General features: G+C 41.5%; 2 protein-coding genes across 3 annotated transcripts; both read right to left on the reverse strand.

The window, feature by feature from the left end:
• Nucleotides 1-1,788: 1,788 nt before the first annotated feature.
• Nucleotides 1,789-11,553, reverse strand: LOC125966842 (alpha-protein kinase 3). Its single transcript, XM_049717324.2, has 14 exons — nucleotides 11,366-11,553; nucleotides 11,084-11,280; nucleotides 10,136-10,257; nucleotides 9,830-9,947; nucleotides 8,777-9,638; nucleotides 4,609-6,892; nucleotides 4,387-4,534; nucleotides 4,201-4,328; nucleotides 4,086-4,121; nucleotides 3,738-4,012; nucleotides 3,585-3,673; nucleotides 3,187-3,404; nucleotides 2,826-2,874; nucleotides 1,789-2,741 (listed from the first exon to the last, which is right to left on the reverse strand). Exons 1-14 carry the CDS (start codon nucleotides 11,450-11,452, stop codon nucleotides 2,450-2,452), a joined length of 4,905 nt encoding a protein of 1,634 aa, XP_049573281.1. The 5' UTR covers nucleotides 11,453-11,553; the 3' UTR covers nucleotides 1,789-2,449.
• Nucleotides 11,554-14,133: 2,580 nt separating this feature from the next.
• Nucleotides 14,134-17,760, reverse strand: cry5 (cryptochrome circadian regulator 5). Of its 2 annotated transcripts, none has more exons than XM_049718009.1 (11): nucleotides 17,630-17,760; nucleotides 16,805-17,021; nucleotides 16,533-16,727; nucleotides 16,143-16,261; nucleotides 15,919-16,073; nucleotides 15,665-15,805; nucleotides 15,405-15,572; nucleotides 15,191-15,331; nucleotides 14,979-15,130; nucleotides 14,527-14,747; nucleotides 14,134-14,440 (listed from the first exon to the last, which is right to left on the reverse strand). In XM_049718009.1, exons 2-11 carry the CDS (start codon nucleotides 17,017-17,019, stop codon nucleotides 14,382-14,384), a joined length of 1,566 nt encoding a protein of 521 aa, XP_049573966.1. In that variant the 5' UTR covers nucleotides 17,020-17,021; nucleotides 17,630-17,760; the 3' UTR covers nucleotides 14,134-14,381. The 2 variants fall into 2 exon arrangements, with proteins under 2 accessions (XP_049573966.1, XP_049573967.1); XM_049718010.1 differs by having other exon boundaries at nucleotides 16,805-17,051; nucleotides 17,630-17,755.
• Nucleotides 17,761-18,365: the final 605 nt, after the last annotated feature.

Raw genomic sequence — 18,365 nt, forward strand, 5'->3', positions numbered from 1 at the left:
AGTGATGTCTTTATTACATTCCGTCAGAGCTGCTCGTGGCACAGCAACTTTTCCTCTTTAATTTCTTCCGCTTCACTAACAGCTTCCTACGTAATGATATGCGGGAAGATTATTCTCAATGCTTCATTGTTTGACGATGTTCCACTCAGACTTGTTTAAACAGACATGGACAATATGAATAAATCTTGTGAATGGAGTAAAATGGGAAACGTAAATGGAAAAAAACACATAAACATGCAGTAGGTTCTTTTAACAATATATTAATTATTGGGGTTGTATAGCTTGTGGCGCACTTAAGTTCTTAATTGCTAAATATGTCAATCGAGGTATTAAAAGCAATGATAAACATATTGTTGAACAAAAAGATAAATCAAACTGATGTATACAGTAGTCCCCAAAAAATTCTGCATCTAAATGAAATTTGCAAAATCTTGATTCATTAATTTTATTTCAAATTATTGGCACACCAAGTTACATTATCAAGAGAATTGTTGTATTTGTTGCATTATCCCTTGTTTTGTTTTCTATTAATTTATTCAAAAATATCCCCCACTCCTCACCAAATTAGTAACTTCTTTTTTTTTTTTTTTAACTTTCCAGACGACTGAACAAACAGTAGGTGGCAGGAGTGTCTTATCCGGTTCCAGTCACATTTCTATTGTTACAAACTTAGAGTTGACATAAGATAACATCGAGTTAAAGGATGAATAAAAAAAGACTTAAAAGAAACTTGTTGACGTGCCAAACGCAAGTCTTTGTTGTGTTGAAACGATGTGACACCCGGGTGGCTGGGCATCATCATAAATAACAACAAGTGAACTTTTTTGGTCAAGATAACGTTAAGTGGTCACGCTGAAGCTCTTACATAAAGGATGACTCACTAATGACCAACGAATCACAAGTGATTATCATGATGAGGTTAGCCTTTTGCATTGTAAACACACACATTGGGGCCCAACACGCCAATCTCCAAATTTAGCCAAGGCACCTCACTGGCACAATGTTGGTGCAGCTTTTGGCTTTTATACTAATAAATTGCAGCGTCGGCAGTAATGCGGACCCTGTACCGGTCCGTTGTGGTGAAGAGAGAGCTGAGCCAAAAGGCAAAGCTCTCAATTTATCGGTCGATTTACGCTCCTACCCTCACCTATGGTCACGAGCTATGGGTCGTGACCGAAAGAACGAGATCTCGGATACAAGCGGCCGAAATGAGTTTTCTCCGCAGGATGTCCGGGCTCTCCCTTAGAGATAGGGTGAGAAGCTCGGTCATCCGGGAGAGACTCGGAGTAGAGTCGCTACTCCTCCACGTTGAGAGGAGCCAGATGAGGTGGCTCGGGCATCTTATCAGGATGCCTCCTGGACGCCTCCCTGGGGAGGTGTTCCGGGCATGTCCCACCGGTAGGAGACCCCGGGGACGACCCAGGACGCGCTGGAGAGACTATGTCTCTCAGCTGGCCTGGGAACGCCTTGGGATCCCCCGGGATGAGCTGGATGAAGTGGCTGGGGAGAGGGAAGTCTGGGAGTCCCTCCTAAAGCTGCTGCCCCCGCGACCCGACCCCGGATAAGCGGAAGAAGATGGATGGATGGATGGACTAATAAATAGTTTAAGCTAAATAAGGAAGTAAACAAAGCCATGAGGAACTTCAGTGTATGTAAAAGAAAATGCGCAAAAACTAGAGCAAGATATGATAAGTGAACTGTATAATTCATTGTTCTTATACTTCCCAAAAAGTTAATGATGAATAAATCAATTGTATGCATTTTTTTTTACACGAGACACACAAAAGCTCTTTTTATACACACGGCTTTGTTTTATTTTACAACCAGCAACATATACAATGAGAATGCGTGTCACTGTACATCTGTGTCATATGACAACACAATGTTTACATTTCCACTTGTTTGGCTTCTCGCTGTACAAAAGGTGACTTTATGTTAATGACGGTTAACGTGTTCAATATTTATAAAATGTTCTTGTAATCCACAAGCCTTGAACTCTGGTTGTCACATGAAACGCGCCGATAGCCAATCTGTGGGCAAGCTAACTCAAAACGACAGAAGCGGATAACATAAACAATTCGTGCCAACCGGCAACAGTGCCAAGTTGAAAGTGAGATAGACAAGTGTTTTTTGAAAATATATCTTTCTGTCGTAGAAATGACAAGAAGATTTGGTGAGACATTCTCACTGCAGTGGCAGTTGCTAGATAAACTGAAAGCTAGCATAGCTAATACTACGACTACTACTAGTTATTCTTCTTTGTAATTTATGGGAATACTTTCTACAAGATGTTCAAAAGCTCTGTTCTTGCTCATTCCAAAGTTCCTAGGTGGGCTTGAGTTCAGGTTTGCCGCGACGGATTGTTTACAATTAAGTGGTCCAGAGAGTTAATTAATTGACGTAAATGTAGTAAAGACACGGAATGGTGGTAAAATCATAATCTGTAATGTTAGACTTCAACAGTAGCTTTGAGGCATTTTGGAGCATCTTGCTCAGCCTTCCTGGGCATGCGGGGGCTGCCGGTTACTCTCCGACCAGCCTGTGGGCTGCATGAACCAGGAGCCTGACTCTTACGTTGCAGTAATGGGCTCCTGGAGCCTTTGGGCTTGGCTGGTGCCATTAAAGAGTCCAAAAGTTTCAGTGACCTCAAGCCCAGAAGACCGCAGAAGTAGTTGCACTGGTGCTGCGAAACAAATCCTTCAAATATTTGAGGTTTGCCTTCCATTTGGAGATTTTGATACCTGCAGCAACAACAACAGTATATGATGATTCGAAAAGATAAAGTTGAAGTAAAATCATTTCACGTAAATCATTCGTTGACTAACCCTGTATATTTGACTGCTACTCCAATATTGGTGATCTTTGTATCAACCCCTGGAAAAAAAAAGGTGTAGTTTTGGTTTCTACAATTCATTCACATCTGACAGAATTTCGGTAGCAGTTTAGACAGCAGAGCAACTCATCTTGCAAAACAACTTTCAAAATCTAAGCCGGTGACGATCAAAAGTGTTTGTACACTTTCATCTGGGGCTGTCACAATAGTTTCTATATGCCAGCAATAAAGAACAAAACGCTTTAAGCAGCCTCAACGTCGATAGAACCCCAGTCAAAATACTAGCTTTTTTTTTTTTTTCAATTTATTAGGACCAATGATGTCATAAACACACACAAAGTATCACAGTTTACCTTCAAGTTGGGTGATGAGCAGGTTCCCATTGGTCCATTGAAAGATCCAGTGCTGCAGAGCACAACACTTAAGCTCTACCTCTGAAGTGGCTTTCATCTCAATCTTCCCCGTATGATCCATCACGACATATTTCTGATAGACTCCAGCCAGGTCAGCTTCCACGGTAGCATAGGGGACGGTGTTTGCTGGCCGATACATCAAGTAGACAGGGATGACCCTGGTTTGTTCAGGATCAGTGTTAAGTGAATGTCAAAGCAAAGACCAGCGAACATGTAAAGTCTATCCAGGAGCGACTGAGCAGAAATCTGAACCCAAGACCTTTTGACTGTGAGGTAGATGTGCTAACCATACCACCATTTTCGCATTTACAGTACAGAGAGCCCAAAGTCAAACTCACTCGAGAGGTGGCCCAAAGTTCTCAATGACTCTTGCCTCTGCAGAGAAGATTTTGCAGTACTCACGAGCCAGATTCTGAACTTTACATTTCTGTATCCAGAACAATGGAAAATATCAGGTCAGAATTACATTTCAGTTCGGCAGAAAGACATACCTGCTTGACTAAGTCCAAGTTCCTGTCTGTGAGGTAGTGTTCCTCCTTGCCACCATAAGCGATGTGGTGTTGGGCTTTGAGGATACACGTATGACCAGACTCAAACACAGGCTCAAGGCCATAGATGACTTGAGCCCTCCAGACTTTGTTGGCACAGCCTTTGCCAATACAGGATTTATGGACCATCACACGACCAAACAACTTGCTGCCCCAGACACCACTGTCAGCCAGACCTTTGCTGAACACCAGTGGCGCCATTTCGATTTCTTCCCCAACTTGATGACAGAGCATAACAGTTGGAAATGCATTCAACGTTTGGTTGTATTCAATGCTAAGATCTGATCTTACCACTGTGGTCCATACGAAGGGAAATCCCTGCCAAGCCTGAAACACATTTGGAGATAGCAAACAGTTTTGTTGCAGCTAAATAGTTGACTTGATAATATGCAAATGAGGTACATACTGTCTGGACCAAGTAGAAAGTCAGTCGAGTCACTTCCGTAGTCATTTGTGATAGTACATTTGTAAATTCCAGTGTCTTTGCTTGATGCTTGAACGATGGCCAGATTGACCTGGGTTTCATCCGCCGCACTGAGACAAATACTGAGATCAGTCGTCGGTTTTTCCAAAACGTTTATATTCTTCATACCTTTTTTTAATCCGGGCAATCTCCAGTTGGTCTCTGTACCAAGTGATGGTTGAGTCGGTGAGAATGTTGAAGAACTGGCACCACAGTTTAAGGTGTCCCATGGCATCAGCAAAACTTTCACTGCGGATCTTCCGGATAACTTGAGGGGCTGAAATGAAGAACCGTGTACTTATTAAAAAGCATGACACAAATTTTTTTTGGACTACCATTCATCTTCTTTACCTTTGCATGGATCCCGTCTGTCCTTCTCGGTTTTCTCATTTTGGATGTCCTCATTGGATGGTTGGCTTGATGTGTTAGTCACAACGGTCATATTCTTTCTTCCCAGCATCGGCGATCGCTTTTCTACAGGAGATGTATCGTTGTTCTGCTGAAGAAGAGGTGACCGTTGAGAAGAGTCTGATCCAGGACTGGTGGAAAGCGTGCTGCCCAGTGGGGAAAACTCTTGCTTCGCAGGTTGGTGATCAGGTGGTAAGTTGGTCTCCTCTGGTTTGTCCTTGGAAGAAAGGATCTTACGACGGGCCCCTGAGGCCAATTCTTGAGGAGTTGCAGGAGTAAGAAAAGAATCACAATCTCCTTTCTGCAATACCGGACTGGCTTCGGGATTTAAATCTTCACCCTGAACACTTGTACTGGGAACTTTCAGCATACCCTGTGAACAACTGACTGGACTGTTTTCCTTTATCAGTGTTTGGGAAGTATTTTTATCTGTTACCTGTTGAATTTCAGTGTCAAATTTAATATCTGGGATTAACTTTTCCACAAGACCCAAGTCTTCGCCTTGATCACTTTTGCCGTTCGATGTTGGTCTTTGAGTTGCTTTCTTCTTGTGATTTGCAGGATCAGAAGTTTTTGAAGAATCTGCAAGGGGAATGGCTGCAACATCTTGATTGCATTTTATACTGAAGGGACCGATAACAGATGAAGGGGAGGGACTTGGATCTTCCTGATGAGTACTACTCTTTCCCAGATCATTTTGCGTTACAAGATGTTTGTTTGGAGGGGTTGCATCAACAATTTTTTTAGGTGTGCTATCAGGTACTGACTTCCTCAGTTGAGTTTCCACCTCTTTAGAATTTACAGGAACAGAAGAGTAGTTATTTAAATTTGTCACATCTCCATTTGCTTCCATGCCAAGTGGATCAATGACAGATGAAGGACAAAGACTAAGATCTTGAAAAGCCCTTTTCTTCCCAAGATGATTTTGTGTCATAAGGTTTTCCTTTGGAGAAGTTCGATCAACATGATTCTTAGGTATGCTATCAGGTGCTGACTTTTTCTCTTGAGTTCCAATCTCTTTTGTGTTCATGGGATCAGAACATTTCTTTGAAAGACCTGCCTGGGTATTGTTTGTCGCATCTCGGTTCGGTTCCATGCTCGGGGGATCAATGACAGATGAAGGACAAAGACTAGGATCTTCTTCAAAAGTCCTTTTGTTTCCAGGATGACTTTGTGTCGCAAGATCTTCCTTTGGAGATGTTTGATCAACATGATTCTCAGGTATGCCATCAGGTACTGACTTACTCCCTTTAGTTGAAATCTCCTGTGGATTCACGGGATCAGAACAGTAGTTATTTGAAGGAAAGGCTATGACATCATGATTGCATTCTATGCTGAGGGAACCAATGGCAGATGAAGGACTACGATCCTTTTGAGAAATCTTCTCTCCTAGATGGCTTTGCTGTGCAAGATGTTCCTTTGGTGTAGCAGACTCAACATTATTGCTGGGTATGATGTCAGGTACTGACTTCCTCTCTTGAATTGTAATTTTACTTTGATCAAGGTTTTGAGATTTGTCTCCCGCAGCAGTACGTGATACAGAGTCTGCAGAAAAGTCTTTAGCAGGACTTGTTGCCGCAGACTCAAGAGCCTTTATTTGGGCTCTCATAAGTTCTGCAACTGATACAACTCTGGTGACAGGTTTGGGGATTTCTTGGAAGTCGGTGGCTTGCTGCTCAATTTTTTTGTATGGCCCAGCAGTTTCAACTTTAGTCTGTTTATTAGACTGTAATTCCGAGTTGGGTTTTAAACTAGACACTTTTTTATCTTTATCAGACGCAACCATGGGATTAGCTTCTTTAGCTATTTTATCTTTCTTTTGTTCTGGTTTTTGAATCTTAGGTGCAGCAGCAGTTTCAGTTATCTTGTCTTTTCTCACCACTGCTCTGTTACCCTCTTTACTGTCTACCTTCTTAAAACCTTGTGCTTCTGTCCGTTCAGAATTCTTTGCTACTAAATCAGCTTGGCTTTGTCGGTCTGCAAATGAAAGGGGATGCGATTTTTGTAAAACCGTGTGGCTTTCTCTTAATCCCTTGGAATGATGCTGTCTGTGTTGTGGTGATTTTGGTGCGACGAAATGGAGCCGGACGTCGTTTGTTGCAGCTTCTCCTTTCGATGGGGGTTTACGCTGTGGTTGTGTATCTACTGCTGCCAGACGCCGGTCAGGTGGAGGCTCCAGGTTGACAGGTGCATCATTCCTACTCTTCCATGTAGGGGCCTGTGTAACCTTGGAAAACAATCCAAGCACATGTTGCCAGGCTGTAAATACTAATGATACTTTATCCCTGGCTGTACAGTACATGGGTAAACGTATAACTCCAACAACAACAACAGTGTAACCAGCAACAAACAGACAAACCCGAAATGACAGACGACTGTAGATTACCGTATTTTCCACACTATAAGGTGCACCGGATTATAAAGCGCACCTTCAATGAATGGCCCATTTTAAAACTTTGTCCATATACAAGGCGCACCGAATTATAAGGCGCACTGTCGGCTTTTGAGAAAATTGGAGGTTTTTAGGTGCGCCTTATAGTGCGGAAAATACGGTATATAAGATATCAGACACTCGTGGCATATGCTTTTATGGAATGTCGTTTGCATCTTTTTTTTCATTGTTCTATTCATGTAGTGATTTGTTTCTTTTTCCAACACAATTCTCGTGTTTCATATGTCCCACTCAAATAGCAAAATGCAATTTTGTCATTGCTCCGTGACAATAAATACTTGAATATGAATCTGAAATGTTTATGCATTCTGTAATATGTCTATTCAGATATGCACTGAGCGTAAGACTATGCTCATATGTACGTGTATTTTTGTTTGCCATTGTTAGCATTATATAGACGTATTTATTCATAAAGAATATCATATTTTTTCTGTCATACCAAGGCTGTCATGACACTTCTCACTTCTAATCCTTGGCGCCCCGTATTGGGCACATTTGCACAGCAACCGTGTTTCTAGAGGGCAGAGATAACCTAGTGACAGGCGCAACTTACGTAAACACTGGAATAGAAAGATAGTCTGATTTAGAATAAGCTCAACAGTTGGTCTGCCAAAGTAAGTTGAGACAGTGAAGATGGTCCACAAATGTATTCACGAGCTCAGTATTGGTATCACTGTCAAGAGTTTTATATTGCAGCAATATTCTGAAGCATTATTACAAATAATATTGCTTGTGCTACATTTAAAATTAATTCCTGTTGAGTTAGAAAAAGGTGACGAGTTGTGTGTATCGGCTCTCTGATTTGTGCGCCAGACAGTGTCAAATCCAAATCACGTCTGAGCATGAGCTATACCCGCTTTTATAATTAGCAAGAGAGGTTCCCTGAGTCACAAGACATTCCAAAATAGATGAGAAAAGCAAAGCTTATAATGTTCACGGTTTTTGTGCTGCAAAAAGTGAACTCAAAAGCTTTTAAATGCTTCCGTGTTGATTGCTCAACTGTATTATGACAATTATTTGTTTAATTTGTTGCCCATGTTTTCCCTCTTTCCCCTCGATCTAATCTGGAAAATCTCAGGTCAATTTTGTGTTGACGTGTGATTACAATGGAATGTCAATCATTTTGAGAGGCACTTCAGTGGAGCTGCCTTTTGTCTCACTGATGTCAGTAGCTGTGGTTGCGTTAGCGCTTGCCTGGAAAAAGCATTCCTAATCATAGAAAGGCAAAACAAATTTGATTGATAATTGCGACAATAATTATAGTCTTGTAAATGATGACCCTGCAAAATTCATACTCTTGGTAACATCTCAGTCTGAGACGAGGCAGTGATTTAAAATTAATTTGTTTTTAAATTTGAGCAGGTTGGAGTTAGTATTTTTGCCTGATGCTGTCATATCGAAATAAGATAAGCAGCATATTGGGAACAGCTCTCGGTATGACGCAATACTGTACATGGTCTCCACGTTAAGTTTCATTAAGAAAAGTAATGCTGAGATTTTTCTTCTCATTGCCAGCCTGTTGCATGTGTAAACAGAAGTGCATCATAGAGCTCCGTTGGGACTGGAGTGCGCTAACGTTGTTGCTATAAATAGCAGCAGCTTGTGTTGGCTGGCATGATGCTCCCATGAGCTCATGGGAGGAGAAAAAAAAAAGCTCACCTCACTCTGCGTGGATGTATTTCTTTGCTTCGTTTTTGTTTCCTTTTGTGGTGGCTGATCTGGCATCTTCTCAGGTAAAGCAGCTTTGTTTTTGGAGACTCCATCCACACATCCAGGTTCAGCTGTGTGCTGCGTGACTAAGCTGGAAGGTTGTGGTGAATTTTGAAGTCTGGAGGGCATGCGAGGGTTCTTTCCCAACACTTTCTCGTCACGTTTAAGTACACTTTCCTTGTCTTTCCTTGCACTTTCTGGAGAGCGAAGCGCCTCCGAGCTTTTCTTCCTTAACAGTTTCCCAAAGGTGGCTCTGTTTGGACGTTCCGTCATGTTTTTGCAACTCTCCACTTCCATGAGCTCCTCCGAGCTGGTCTTTCTCATCTCCTCAGGCGTCCTTTCACCTCTGGAGCAAATCTTGATCTTCTTCTTGACAAAGGGAGTCTTGGCAGTGCCACCCACGTTTGCGTTCTCATTATTTGTTTTTGTGCAAGTTTTAGTAGAAGGCTTCTCTTCCACTGGTTCTTCTGCTGGTTCCTCCAATCTCACCTTTGAATCCTCACAAACAGATGGAATTAACTCCTTGTTGACGTCCTCCTCTGTGGAGCTGGGCGTGCTCAAGAAGGGTTCCATGGTGGAGCGGCGCTTCCTCAGCGAGCGTTCCGGGCTGATGGTGCGAATGGGCTCCTGGTTCTCCTTGCCGTCGGTCTCTTTGCCACGGCCATCCGCCTTCTGCTTGATCTTGGCAAAGTAACGCTGGTGGATCTTGAACTCATTCATTCCGCCCACCTCCAGAACTCCGGAGCACGAAACGATGCCTTTGCTGTTACTGGCCGATACCTGGTAGATGGCTGCGTCCTCCACAGTGCAGCTGCAAGGAGAAGACCATTCAAATTTTGGGCAATATTTAAAAAAAAAAAAAAACACGGAGTGAATTCAAAATTTCACTGTAAACCAATAAAATTTTATGTTGAGAAATTCAACGAAATATTTTAAGTTTTGCTGATTTTTAAGGTGTTGAAACTTTTTTATAGGCTGGAACAATACATACAGTATACATACTTGTAAATATGCAGAGAATGGGTTTGCCCATTACGAAATATTTCATATTTCGGAAGTCCACAGAATCTGTCCAACTGTTTATCATCCTTATACCAAGTTAGTTGAGGGATAGGATAACCTGTAAGACAAAAAAATATATTACTACTACTACTACTACTCCAGATAATAATAAACATATATAAAGTGTATAAATATTTTTTGGGCATATTGCACCAAAATATGGTGGTTTAAAACAAGCCTTACAGTTATTATTTCCTGATTCAATATGTTATCCCAATTTAGCCCTTGACAAATGTGGCTGCTCACCGGTCACCACACAGAAGAACTTGACGTTGCTGCTTTCTGACACAGCTCTGGACTTGAGAGTGGTCAGGAAGGCGGGCTGCGTTTCCTGTGTCAGTTGAGCTATCACACTGCATAGTGTGCTCCTATGCAGAGAGAAGCCTTTTAATACATTCAGTCGAGCTCGGATCTCCACCAAGGTTGAATTGAGCTGGATGATTAGAATATCCTGCTAAATCTCATCACCACAATACCATCTGCAGGGTATGTGGATTTCGAAACTTTTCTGTTTTGATCCAAAATACAACAAAGAAATCATGTTTCATATAAAAAAAAACAACATAATACAACATTTGGACCATATCTCATTATGGCTCCACACACACATGCTCACACATGAATTTTCATGTGTTGCCACTGAGCCATGTCTGGTGTTGCTCTCCCCCTTGGTGTTGGGGTCAGTGCTCATTTTCACATCCCATTGCAGGCTACTCATAAGTGAGCAAACCAAACATGACACAAATATGCTTTTAACGCGTCTATATGTGCATAGCCTTTGGCCTCTAGGCACCACTTGATGTTGCTGTTTGATTAAGCAATGACTAAATACGCAGTAAACACTACAGCTAATTGGCTTTAATGAACAGCGTCTTGAAGTATAAATATCTGGGCTGTTGTTTGTATTTATATATTTTATTTATATTTTACATTTATGGAAAAAAAAAATTCGGGATTTATTTTTCAAGCGTTTTTCTTTTAGTTTGCCAAATTTCAAATTTAATAGAGCATTGAATTATTTCTCCACTTTTTCTGGAAAATTTTGAAATAGACCAAATTATGTTGCGAGAGCCTCCGGTTCGATTCCAGCAAAATATTTGTTTCATGTTCTTATTGCATGTGGTCTCTGTTAGGCCCAAGTAGTACATGGGCTCCAAAAGAGTCTCTCCTGCATAACGTCACATCCCACTGTACCTGTTCTCTGGCCGGACGTTGGAGAGGTAGCTGCAGCCTCCAGGCCGGTTATTGCCAGTGCTCCCGTTCCCTTGGCCGGATCTTCCGCTGTCCGAATGGGAGCGTGACATTGTCCGCCGCGAACCCATTTCAATGACCGTCAAAGTTCTCTTCTCCCAAAAATCTTCCTTAAATTCCTCCGTTACTTTAGATGGCAGCTGCAAGGGAATAACATGTTAAATGAAGCCAAACATCAGATCAAATCAGCGCCATGTGCAAGTATCCTTAATGCAGTGCACTCACCGTGGAAGAGGTCACGCACGTCCCTCTTTGACAGATGCCCCACAGCTCTGACTTGAGGCTCTGTGATTTCCAATCAGACAAGAGCATGCGTACACAGGCGGCTGCTGCTCCCGCACTATTTTTAGTGGGCCCTCAAATAGGCATAAAAGTGCATCACACTTTCCCACCCAACCTGCCTGCACCACACCCGTACACAATAGGATGCACCAGGCGGCACGTCAACCCTGCAGAAGAGGAAATAATTATTTAAATGTGAAAGTCAAGTTAAGGTCACATGCATATGTGTTGTAGAAAAAAAAAAAAAAATCCGATATGTGATACAGTGCAAGAAAAGTGCTTCATCCTCAGGCTTCATTTTGTATCCCAAAGGAAAAAAATAGTTGAAATAGAACAGCCCTATAAGGGTACAACTCACTAATGACTGCATGCTTGAGCTTCTCATCATGACCCACACACAGACCCTCTTTGGACTTGCATGGATGACATGATGAATTAAGGAGTGTTTTTCTCCCTCGAGGGCTACTAAATGAAGTTAGGCGACAATTTTCAATTATTGGACTGATGTCACGATTTGAGTGGTCTGCTCTTAGAGTGGTCTGCACTGCGGCAAACAGCTGCCATTTTATTTTGTGAGCTGGGTTACCTCATCATGGTGGAGATATTTCAGACAGGGTGTGTACAGATGGATCAAAGGCTCGGAGTGTGGAAACATTACAGAGGTAATGTGAGTGCCGTTCCTGTCCAAACAAACAGGAGGAACCACAATCTAGTCCACCAATTGGAATCCTTGGCTAGATTTTTTTTTTCTTTCAAGCCTTGGTTGTTTTTAAAACTTGTTTACCTGAGTTAAGTGTTCCCCAGACCAGTCACAAATATTTTGATGCCTTTCCCAGTACAAATCTAGTTATTATTATGTTATTGTTACTATTAACAAGTTGACACCTACTCAGAATTAATTTTTAAAAGCTTGTTTGGTAGCAGAACAGATAAATCAAATTCTGCAAAAAGGACAAGGCCATTTGTTTGGAGGTATTCAGTGAGATTTTTTTTTTTGTAATGAAAAATGGCTGTCTTGGCTTGCGAGGTTGTGAAACATTGGCAAGAATGTGAGATATGTGATGATACAAAATAATGTGCAAATATGCCCCCTTGTGGCTGTGATGAGAAATCTGATTGGTCGCTGTGAAAGCTGAGATGACGTCATTGTGAATTTAATGCTCAAATGCATAACTGGAAAAATTTAAATGGCTATAACGGTTTTTAAGATTACTCCAATCATCATCAATGACGACTCCCCAGATATGTCAAAATATTTTTCGACGTTTCTCAATACTGTATAGGCCGGCGTATCAAAACTGAAGTTGTATAAAGTCACACTTTCGACATCAATGGTTGTTGCCTCGTGATAAACTATGTATAGCCGCCACTCCAAATCTCACTGTGGCTTAGCAGAGCAGATTTATAGGTGGGGGGGATGACAGACAAGACCACGTTTGCAAGGGACTGTTGTTTGGGATGTGTGTAAAGGTCACATCATCACACTTTGGTGCCACTTCATGAGGTCATGTTATGACGCCCCAAATGCATCGAAACGATAAAGATAGCGATTTACTTGATGTTGAAAATGCATTCGCAATAAATCAAATGAAGTCATACCTCAAATTAAAGGCCTTGAGGAATGCTGTCGCAATCTGTAAGAATTTTTATGCCAACATGTCAACAACAAAATTGTAAAGCAAAAAGCGACGACATACAATATCTCAAGTGTCAGCCTCCAGCAAAATAAAGTCTTTTGACCTTGACGGATCAGAGAGAACGAACGTCAGTGTGGTTTCATTTTTCTGGACAATTTCCCTGAAGGAGTAATCCCAAGGGATTAATAAAGTTGAGTCTAAGTCTAAGTCTAAGTCTAATTAAACACCCAAATTTATCTTTGTGCTGGACTCCCCACTCTGATGGATTATCTTGTCTGCAAATGCATTCATACACTTTAAGCAAACTCAATAATCTCTTGCTTTAAAATAGTGGTGTCGAACAAGCAGCGGAAATCTCCCCCCTCCACTGTGAGCCATGATGATGAGTAAGCGGAGAGGTCCACTATTCTCTCCTATCTATCCGCCATACAGGAAACAACAGCTGCTTGAGGACACGCTGTCCCACTGATCCAAACGCCACGCTCGCAAATGTTTGCAATTGTGACGTGTCGACGCAGATAAACAGGGAGGGCGAAAAGAGGAAGAGGAAAGAGGAGGGGGGGGGCACTCACATGCATGCAACACTGTTTTCTTGTTTGATGCGTCTCTATGGAAACTGAGCTCAGCTTTGTGCATTTGTCAAGGCTATGACATCACCTTCTGGATATTCACACCGGTGTCAGGTCCGAGGAAGCGGCAACGGGAGAACGCTTGACTTGCCGGGACAGCTGACGCACTCACACACACACACACACACACACACACACACACACACACACATGCACACACACAAGGGATGCCAGCACACTCTTAATGATTGCGTCACTTGAGTTAAATAAAGCAATAAGGTTTTTCTTCACCATTGCATCTCCCCTTCTGACACTAGTACAACTTGTTAGAGGCTTGTAACTAATTTTAAAGCCAGTAGGTGAATAAGCCCTTTGCAAACAATCAACACTAACTCACCATCAATTGAGATTTTAGTTAGCCTACTAGAATTACAATGTCCTCTATTTTTGAGGATCTTTTAGATTTGGAAAAAAAAAATGTCAAATGACCATAAAAGATACTTAATTGGAAAAAGCATGTCATGTCTTTTAATACAAACGTCGGCCCAAACATTCCAGTATGGCGAGAATAAAAGTAAACATGACTTTTCCACAGTACACCAGTAACTCCAAACATATACAAAGGTATTAAGAGACATGCATATCAAAATACCAATAAAACAAGTACTTAACAGTATAACCAATGTAAACAACTAAACCAATGTAACCCATTAAAAGAATAGCTAACTAAAGGAGAAAATCTGTTAGCTTGACTTATTTCTTTGCTTTTTTGTTCAACATTTCCACAACAGAGGGCGCCTTTCGCTTGACACCTGCAAGACAAAGCAACAGAGGGAAATATGTTATATGACCAAAACAAAATATTGCATATGTTCTGTGAGCATGTTAAAATGAGCACCTTCTTTCTTGCTGGGCGATTCTTCAGTGTCAACGGACCTCTTGGCGTACGCCGACTTCATCCTATTTAAGTTCTTCTTGCTGATGACTTTATGGTCCACAATGGGAAGCGGATAATCCTTACCCACAATGCACCCTGCTGCCTTCTGTACACTACTTGGAGCTTTCCAAGGCTCGTAGATGTACTCAGTGGGGAATTTCTTCAAGATGGGAAGGTATTTCCTGCAAAGATTAAAGATATGAGCGAAAAATTGACACTTTGTTTGGTTTTGAGCTAACATGGGTTCTCTTGGAGATACTCTGGCTACATTAAAAAAATATATATATTGTAAATTTTTTAATAAAACCAAATCGATAATATTAATACAATTATTATAATTAAAATATTATAATAAAAAATAATTTATTTATTTATAAATAATTATAAACAATAAAAAAAAAAGATATTCATACTTGATGTAGTCTCCATCTTTGTCAGTCTTCCTGCCAAAGGCCACAGGAGAGTAGACCCTGAAGTACTGGTGGAAGAATGTGCTGGCTGAGAGCCACTGCCAGTTGCCCGCATTGAGAGCCCAGTCGCCGTCTAACAGCAGCTCCTCAAACACCTTCAGTAAATATAGATATGAGTTTCTAGGAGAGGTTTAAATGTGGTTTGATAGGTTTACCTTCTGCCCTTCCTCCCAGCTGATCCACAGATCTCCTCTTGTGAGAAAGCAGGCCACAGCATGTCTGGCCAGGTGATGGATCCATCCTTCTCGTTTAAGTTGGGTCATGATGGCGTCAATGAAGGGGTAACCAGTCCGAGCCTTGACAACATAAAGGCCCTCGTGACGACATGCAAGAATGTGACGTTGTGGTAGTGAGACGTGATGATCGTACCTCCCTCCAAGCGGTCAGGTAGTCATTGTTTGTGTCCCAGTCGATTTGAATGCAAGCGGGATTGCCCTCCATCTTGTTAAAGTTGGGGACGCCGACACTGGCCGTGTAGAAGAACTCTCGCCACAGTAACTGTCCGTGCAGGGACACTGGTGGATCGGAATGCTTTTTCTGCAAGACAAGTTGAAAATCAAAGGTTAGCCAAACCTAAACTTGAATTAAGGTTGACAATTCAAGTTCACCACTAGCATATTGATTCTCACCCCCTGGTAGACTTCGGTCAACCTCCACCAGAACGTGCGTGCAGACAGGCAGCCTAATGTGACGTAAGGGCTGAGGACCGTGGTGCTCGGGCTCAAAGAGTTGGGAGACGTCTGAGGTTTCTCAAAGCCGCACACCCATCCCTGCAGGCACACACACTTGCACATTACTGGATATGAACAACATTAAGAAACATTTGACTTTTTTTGTTACAAAGTGATGATATATAAACTTGCAAAATGAAGATGAGAATTACAGTATTTTGCATATTTTCCTCCAGTCGCCTCAAAGCTTCTTGTTCTCCTCCTGGGAAAGGTTCCTCTCCGAGTTCCGCTATATCATGACCGAGCTCATCCAGCGACGGGATCGCATATTTGTTTGTGTCATCTTCAGAATGAGGGGTCTTCACACCTTTGATGATATACCCTCATTACTTATTGTGCTGCGTTTATTGCATGAAAATTAAAAACGGTTCCATACCTTTCATGTCCTCTGCAGTGGGAGCAGGGATTGGCTTCTTCGGCGGGCCGAGGGTCTTCACTATTGCCTGCATGCGCTTGTATACGAGGGGAGCTTTGCCATTATTTTCCTCAATGATTCTGGGAAAACACAATCAGTATCTGTTGTTGTGTTTTCAGGTATTTTCAAGACTGAAACATATTTAGATATGTAAATGCTGCAGTAAAACTATCATGACTTAATAAGAGTTCATCAAAGTTAATCAAAATGTAAAAAGAAGTGAAAAATATTTCACTCTGCAAGTGGTAAGTGTATTAAATAAGTTGCACTTTTTAATTGAACTCCTAAAATGAGTATTGAGATGGACCAACATGTTTCTGCATTGAATAAAAGGAGGAGAAGCAAAAGTACCTGTTTATGTCATAAAGTGTGTGGGACACTCGATAAAGGACTTCCACGCCATGTTCTTTGGCTAGTGTGGCCACCTTCTGGTCACGGGACAATCTGTAAGGCTCTGTGTCATACTCGTACGACAACTTTGTTATTTGCCATTTGTTGAACAGTTCGGGGAACATCTCCTCTGGCTTGCCTCTGACAACAAATAGCCTAAAGCAAAGACCGAAAACATATTAGTTACTATGATGAACTATGATGAGCATAGTGGTAATGCTGATTGTGTCTACCTGGAGTTGAGTTGCCTGAGGCTGAAGTCTAAGTCTTTGAGCGCCCCCAGCAGGAACCTCCAGCGGTTGATGCCCACCCTTTTCTTGTCAAGGAGATTTGGATCAAGGATGAACACCGGGTAGAGCTCCTTGCAATCCTTCAGAGCGGCCATCAGAGCCGGGTTGTCGTGCAGCCGCAGACCTTTACGGAACCAGTGGATGCATGTGTGCCCCATGTCTGTGCTCACAAGACAGAATGAAGTGAGATCTGTCAAATAGTCACAAAATGCAATGAAGATATGTCACTGTTAGAACTGTAGTGACCACAAGGTTCGTTACATCGGCACTATCTAAAGAGATCCAAAACAATTGTTGAATAGTAAAAATCTGGCATGTCTATTATGGAACAAAATGGTTACATTCATTATTATGAGTGAACGTAGTTTCAAGGGCTGTAAACAAGCTATTTCAAATTGGTTATTTTCTTCTGTAACATTTACATCAAATATTATTGTAAGATAAAAATAAATACATACATAAATAAATAAATAAATAAATAAATAAATTTGATGTTCCTAGTAGATCAGTTAATCTGAAGAAAAATATCAAGTTAATTTTATTTATATTTTCTCTGATTTACACTTTCACCAACAAAAGTATTTAAACTTGCATAGGTATTTAAAAAATATTTAAAACCTTGCAATGCTTCGTGGTTGATATGAAGACTCAATGCAGACATAAACATTTTAAAATGCATCGATTTAACGAGTTGCTGCCACTATTAATTTGTCAACGTGAACACAAACTGACCGTGACAAAAAAAAAAAAAAAAAGCAACGTCAATACCTTAAAGTCGTCTTTTATTCCTCTCGACCGATGCTTGTTGGTACTCGATTTGTTTGGTAACAGGCACGTTGTTGACTTATGAAACAGGAAATGTGCTAGCCAATCAGAGGACGATGTAGGCGGGGCGTCAGTGGTGGCCACACGCGCAGTATTTGCGATGTATACAGTGGCCACTAGATGTCGCTAGAATCCAGTAAAAGCAGTGGTGCCATCTTTCCAAGTCTCTCGACAGGCCCCAGCTTGCAGCCCAGCCTGCGTCAGTGCTGCATTACTTTAATAATCCGAATTTCACCCTGAAAATTAAATTAATGTGTATATGGTGTGTGTTTAAGAACCCGCTGCGTTTACTTCTTGTACATACTGACCCCTAGTGTTCAAACTGCGACACCAAGCACCTGAACTTACACGCATGGACTGCTTTCTGTGTGAAATGAGAGGCAAGACTTTGACAAATTGTGTTGTTAGATGTGAAAATGTCAGTAGCGACCAGATCTGCCACTTGAGCACGTAATGCCAAAGTGTGGCAGGCATTTTACTTTCTGGACCTGGAATTTGCCACCTCTTGTAGTGGCGAATGGTTTCATTTGAATGACACATCTAAATGCCATGTTCACAAAAAGTTTATGCTTTTGCATTTTAAACAACATTTGTTCAAAATGAAAGAAATTTCCATCACGTACCAGTCGTAATGGCATATTGCATGTATACTTGTACTCATATTTGGTCTGAATGAAGT

Source organism: Syngnathus scovelli, chromosome 4, assembly GCF_024217435.2.
Source record: "Syngnathus scovelli strain Florida chromosome 4, RoL_Ssco_1.2, whole genome shotgun sequence".
In the NCBI taxonomy this organism is placed as follows: domain Eukaryota; kingdom Metazoa; phylum Chordata; class Actinopteri; order Syngnathiformes; family Syngnathidae; genus Syngnathus; species Syngnathus scovelli.